The sequence below is a fragment of the Mus caroli genome, chromosome 13, assembly GCF_900094665.2.
Source record: "Mus caroli chromosome 13, CAROLI_EIJ_v1.1, whole genome shotgun sequence".
NCBI classification, from domain to species: domain Eukaryota; kingdom Metazoa; phylum Chordata; class Mammalia; order Rodentia; family Muridae; genus Mus; species Mus caroli.
Window position 1 is genome coordinate 50,680,018 of NC_034582.1, and position 6,862 is coordinate 50,686,879.

General features: G+C 39.5%; 1 protein-coding gene across 8 annotated transcripts in view; it reads left to right on the forward strand.

Annotated features, from left to right (window-relative positions):
- Positions 1–6,862, forward strand: part of Nsd1 (nuclear receptor binding SET domain protein 1) — a 106,833-nt gene that overhangs the window by 70,281 nt on the left and 29,690 nt on the right. For all 8 annotated transcript variants that reach the window (XM_029468505.1, XM_021180996.2, XM_029468506.1 and 5 more), the window contains one exon: positions 133–256. In XM_029468505.1, coding sequence (XP_029324365.1) covers positions 133–256 — 124 coding nt within the window. The remainder of the gene's footprint in view (positions 1–132; positions 257–6,862) is intronic.

The following is a 6,862-nucleotide window of genomic DNA, read 5'->3' on the forward strand; positions in this document are numbered from 1 at the left end:
CTGGGATTAAAGGCATGCATCACCACTGCCCAGCTGGAAATATATTTCTTAACTTCTGATCTCATCAGGACTCTTCATTTGGGAATTTCCTAAAGTCTTTCTACAGATGTGTTTGTTTGTTTTCCTTCACAGAACTGTGAGAAGCTGGGTGAGCTGCTGTTATGTGAGGCTCAGTGCTGTGGGGCTTTCCACTTGGAGTGCCTTGGCCTCACCGAGATGCCTCGAGGGAAATTTATCTGCAATGAGTGTCACACAGGTAAAGTAGATAGAGTCTGCCTCCTAACAATTGGAATTTTAAGGATTTTAGGGAAAAGATGTATTGAAGATGACACTTCTGATAAGAGTGAGCTTGTTGCATGTGTAGATGTGGGTACTGTGAGATCCCAACCCTCAGAAAATGTTACTTGACTAATAGAATAGTATGAAGCAGTTCAAAGAGATATATTGGATATATATTATTGAGTATTTAAATTATAGTGTGATCAGTGTTAAGGCAATAACAAATGAAAATATTAATTGTGGTTTTAAAAAAGAAATTAATGTGGCAGATTGGCCTTAGTGGTACATGTCTATAAACCCAGCAATTGGAAGGTGACTGCACAATTGAGAGTTTGAGGACAACCTGACCCACGAATCAAATTATAGGCCAGCACTAGCTATACATAAAGATTGTTTAAAACAAACTACAACTGCCTAGGAAAGGGGATTGAGTGTGGAAGAGTTGGATGAGGGAGGTGAATGTGATGAAAACATTCTCAAACCTCTCTAGAACTAGTAAAGGTTAAAAATAAAATTATTTAGAGAAAGAATATTTGAGAGACTTATGGTTGGGACAAAACATGGAAATGATCTCCTAAGAGCAGCATAGAAAACAGCAAAGCAATCAGGCCTGACAGTCTAGGTCTTCCACTGTATACCTCTGGAATTCTCAATGCTCAAATGGCTGCAGTATGAGGAGCTAGTGATGGAGATACAGCCAAGATGCGTGATCAGCAGAAACAGGTGTGACAGACAGTAAGGGTGCTGTGCAGTGAAAGGAGCCTTTTTATCTTGCATTGTGAAGGTGTTTGACTAACAGTAAAGAGCGTTGCACCGCACCGCCCTGGGCTGAAGAGAACACATGTCGTCTTTTTGAGAAGGTTTTAACTTGATGAAATTGGGGCAATAGCTGAAACAGGTATTTGAGAGTCAAGGGGGCAATCATTTGGGTGTGAATAAAGACTTAGTGTAGGGGCTGGCAAGATGGCTCCAGGATAAAGCACTTGACCCAAACACTCATTACCTATTTGGTTCCTGGGACCTATGTATTAGAAGGAGAAAACTGACTTCCATAGATATGCCATTGCATGCTCACACACAGAAAAGAGAATAAATAATGTTAAAAATAGTAAAAACTGGGGCTGGTGAGATGGCTCAGTGGGTAAGAGCACCCGACTGCTCTTCCAAAGGTCCGGAGATCAAACCCCAGCAACCACATGGTGGCTAACAACCATCCGTAATGTAATGAGATCTGACTCCCTCTTCTGGTGTGTCTGAAGACAGCTACAGTGTACTTACATATAATCAATAAATAAATCTTTTTAAAAAAAATAGTAAAAACTTAGAGAATTGCATCACCCTAATCTTCAAAAAGACAATGCAATTTGTGCAAATAATTCATATTTGCCTTGCTATCTTTATCATTCAAAAATGGTAGCTGAATAAACTGACCTCAAGGTAAAGCTGTTCCTGTTTTATTTTGAAAATAAAAGTTTGTTTTTTTTTTTAATTTAAATGAGGGGGAGAGTTGCATATATATTACATAGTACGTAGTCATTCCTGTGTGGCTCAAGAGTGGTAATGGCTTTGAGACTGATCTGTATTAAATAGTGTATCAGGAGAGCATCTTTCTTCCCTTCTCATTCTTTTCCACGCTCACCCCATTACTCACACCATAGCCCCAGCTTGCTTTTAACTCCTGACACTCCTCCTGCCCTGGCTCCTGAGTGTTGAGTCTGGAGGTACGAGCTGCCATACCTGTCCAGCTATTCTTAAAATACTTTAAGTATAATATATAATAGTGCACAGTGTGGTAGCACATGCTGTAATCAGGAAGTTTATGAAATTACAGCCTGTATGGGCTTGCATCTTGGAATCCTTTGATCCTTTTTGTTTTTTTTTAACACAGGGTTTCTCTTTATAACCCTGGAGTAGACCAGGCTGGCCTGGATCTCAAGAGAGCTGCCTGCCTCTGCCTCCTAAGTTTTGAGATTAAAGGCATGGGCTACCACACCCAGCAAGATCCTTTTTAATGTGTCTTATATCTCTGAGTATGATTTTCTTTTGTTAGTCTTAATTTTTTTTTTTTTTATGCTTATGCCTGGTGCATGAGTAGACTAAAAAGAAAATGTCAGCCGGGCGTGGTGGCGCACGCCTTTATTTCCAGCACTCTGGAGGCAGAGGCTGGTGGATTTCTGAGTTGGAGACCAGTCTGGTCTACAAAGTGAGTTCCAGGACAGCCAGGGCTACACAGAGAGAAACTCTGTCTCCAAAAACAAAACAAAACAAACAAAAAAAGATGTCAGATTGACTGGAATAGGGACTTAAATAGGGACAGTTTTGAGCGTCATACGGATGCTGAGAATTAAAACTTCGGCCCTCTGGGAAGGTTACTGGTATTCTTAACTGCTGAGCCAGCTCTCCAATTCCATGAGATACTGTTTTTTAAAAAGGGATAGGGTGGGGTAGAAATTGGCAAGATGACTCAAACCTAAATAAATATAGTTAACTGTCTCAGAGCCTCAAGACCTGGTGCTCAGGACCCAAGGGATGGAAGGAAAGAACTGACTCCTACAGGTTCTCCTCTGGCCTCTACCAAACTCTGTCGATGATGATGGTGTTTGTTCTAGGTGAGGTAGAACACTCAGAAGGCAGAGGTGGGTGGATATCTGAGTTTGAGGCCATCCTGGTCTCCATAGCTAGTTCCAGGCCAGTCAGAATCATGTAGTGAGACCCTGTATCAAAAAGATGAAGTATGGGCTGGTGAGATGGCTCAGTGGGTAAGAGCACCTGATTGCTCTTCCCGAAGGTCCAGAGTTCAAATCCCAGCAACCACATGGTGGCTCACAACCATCTGTAATGAGATCTGACTCCCTCTTCTGATGTGTCTGAAGACAGCTACAGTGTACTTACATATAATAAATAAATAAATCTTAAAAAAAAACGATGAAGTATACAGTTTGATATTTGTGTTGTGATATTTGTTTTTATACATATATGTCCAAGAAATCATAATTTAGCATAATTACTGACTACCTGTATTGTTGCTTATATCATATAGTTCATTATTCTAATCTCAGAAAACACTTTTCCATTATTGAATAGTGTTTTATTGTAGGTATTTACTACTTTTGTTTATCTATTCATGTATTGAGAGACATTTGGGTGTTTATGGTTTGGGCTTTTTTATTTTTAAAGATTTATTTAGTTCTTATGTATACAGTATTCTGCCTTCATGTATGTCCATGTATGCTGAAAGAGGGTACCAGATAACATTATAGAGAGATGGTTATGAGCCATGATGTGGTTTCTGGGAATAGAACTCAGGACCTATGGGTAGAAGAGGTCTTAACCTCTGAGCCATCTTTCCAGCTCCAAGCTTACTGTCTTTACCCTTGGATGGATAAATACCCGAGTACAATATGTAAATTATGGTATAGCTCTGACTCCCTAGAAACTGCCAAGAGTTGGCATTCTTGTATTCTCTTCTATGTTGTCTTAGGCCTTCATTCTTCATCAGTGGTCAATATCTTCCATTTTATTGTGCTGATAGTGTATAGCTGTCTCCTTGTTTAATTTGCACTTATTGTTAAAGATGGGCATCTTCTCTGTGTGCCTGTTTGCCACCTTCTGTTCAAGCCATTGAAGCAGTGGAGTTAGGCTTTTCAAAGTGTTCTCCCCGTTTATGGCTTAAGTCTTTATTTTGTTGTGATTTTTAAACGGGTCTTACATCGTGTAGCTTTACACTGTGTAGTTGAGTATGACCTTGAGCCTTTTGACCCTCCTGTGTCTACTTTTTGAATGCCAGGATTGTATGTGTATATCACCATACTTAGCTATGACTCACAATATTTTAATGAAAAAAATATACATTTTTTTTAAATTTTTTAATCTTTTTTAGGATTCATGTGTATTTGTGGTTATGTGTCATGTCTGTGCAGATGCTCTTAGAGATCAGTCTCATGACTGGTACTGCAGACACCTAGGAGCTGCTCGGAGTGGGTACAGAGAGAGAAGCCAGGGCTTTTGGAAGAGCAGCAGTTGCTTTTAACTGCTGACCATCACTTCAGCTCCATGCCTCCATGTTAAAAATTATTAATTAACACATAATTAGTGCACATGTATACGGGCTACAGTCTGCTGGTTTTACATGTTATCTGGGTGATGAGTTTAGGGTAATGAGCATATCTATCCCTTTAAACATTCATCATTTCCTTGTTGTGAGAGCATTTGAATTCCCCTCATTTGGCTCTTTTTAAAATTTCAGATTAAAAATAAAACTTGTGATTACCCTGCTGTGTAACAGAGCATTTATTCTTTCCAATTATACCTTTATATTTTGTTGACCAACTTCATCCCAGTTCTCCAAAATCTCTGTAAATGCTGGTAAATCCTCTACTTTTTTTAGAGGTACAGTTTTTTAATTTTTATTTTCTATATTATTACATATATTATGTATGTGGTACTGTGTATGTAGGTCTGAGGACAGTTTTGTAGAACCTGTGCATCCTGGGGATCAAACTCATCCCATTAGCCTGACACAGCAAGCAGTGTTGCTGACTGAACCACAATACATAAATTAAATATTAGGACACAGAAAGAACTAAACCATGATTTTTGCCACAAAACAGCTTCAAATATTCAGAACCAGTTGGTGTTCATTTCTTCTTATAATCTCAAAACTCAGGGGACAGAGCAGACAGGAGTCTCAGAAAGTTTGAGACTGACCTGGATACCTTGACTTAGACACATATTTAAATAATCTAAGAAAAACACTTGATTTAAATTCCTGTATTTGGTTGGTCTTTCTATTGTTTTCATTTGTGGATTGGTGGAGTCTTGAGATAGGTTCTCACTGTGTAGCTTTGGCTGGCCTTAAACTCTGTAGACCGGGCTCTGTTAGAATTCCTCAGATGCTGCTGCCCTTGCCTCCCAAGTGCTCGGAGTAAAGATGTGCTGTTTGGTTCCAGTTTTAATTGTTTTGTTTTTTGTGGTGTGTGATTTGAGGAAGACATTCTGTTTCGACCTTAACCTCCACTTATAAACATGTACACACATAAAGAATCTACAAGCGCTCATTGAGTTTCAGTCATTACTGAAGTCTTCTAACAGAATCTTAAAAAGAAACTGCAGTATGTTCTCAAGAGTTATAACTCCTGTGTCCATTTTCAGATTTTTCTATTTGTCTCAGATATTTAGAACAAAAAGTGACTGTGATTGTTTTAATGTAGACTTCTCTGAGAAGGATAAGAGCTGTGCTGGGCATTTAATTCTAGTGCTTGAGATGCACAGAGGTAAGCAGATCGCTTGAGTTCAGCTCTCAGAATTCCTCAGAAATCTTCACAGAGAATTAATTAACTATGTTTGGTCTGGAGGCATGTCTGTAGGAGATTGCCTTAAGTTAATTAAATTGATTACCAGACTAAAAGTGGATATCACTATTCCCTGTATTTGACTGCTGGACCATTTAAAGAAACACTCAAATGTAGGCACACATGCGATCCGTATCTACTCCAAACTAGATGGCACTTTGACTGCAGTGGTAGACCATAATCTGAAATTGTAAGCTAAAATAAACCCTATCTTTTATAACTTGCTTTGTTAGGAAATTTTGTCACACAAACCAGAAATAAAACTAAGATACTACTTGAGGTTTTTTTGTGGGTGCTTGTAGAAGTGAGGTCAGTCCTTTTCAGCGACACATTTTACTTTTTTGGTTTTGTTTTGAGGCAGGGTCTCTCTATGCAGTCTTGGCTGTCTTGAGACTTGCTCTATAGACCATGCTAAACCTCAGATTTACCTGTCTGCCTTCTGACTGCTGAGATTAAAGGTGTATAAAGCTATGTTTGAAGTTCGTTTTTGTTTATTTGTTTTTCAAGACAAGAGTCTGTCTCTAGCCTTGTAGACCCGGCTGACCTTGACCTTAGAGGTCCACCTGCCTCTGCCTGCCTCCCAAGTACTGGGTTTAAAGGTATAGGCCACCATTGCCTGGCTAGCACATTTTTAAACCAGTCTTTCTCTATAGGACCTGGGGCTCGCTAGCCTAGGCTAGCTGACCTTCAGATTCCAGGGGTACTTCTTTCCCTGCCTCCATCATGCTTGGATCATAGTGTCATGTCACCGCACCTCTCTTTTTAGATGAGTGCTTTGGATTGAACTCAGATCCTTTCCCAAAACAAAGGTATCTCTTTATAGCACTTACGTCAGCCTACAAAGCCAGGTGTGGTAGAGTATGCCTGCAATCCCAGCACTTGGAAAGTGAAGGCAAAAAAATTAAGAGTTGAAGGTTCTTTCTTCTTTCTTTCTTTCTCTCTCTCTCTCTCTCTCTCTCTCTCTCTCTCTCTCTCTTTCTTTCTTTCTTTCTTTCTTTCTTTCTTTCTTTCTTTCTTAAGATTTATGTATTATACATAAGAACACTGTAGCTGTTTTCAGATGCACCAGAAGAGGGCATCAGATCTTATTACAGGTGAATTGCAACTCAGGACCTTTGGAAGAACAGTCAGTGTGCTTACCCACTGTACTGGCTATTTTTGTGTCAACTTGACACAGCTGGAGTTATCACAGAGAAAGGAGCTTCAGTTGAGGAAATGCCTCCATGAGATCC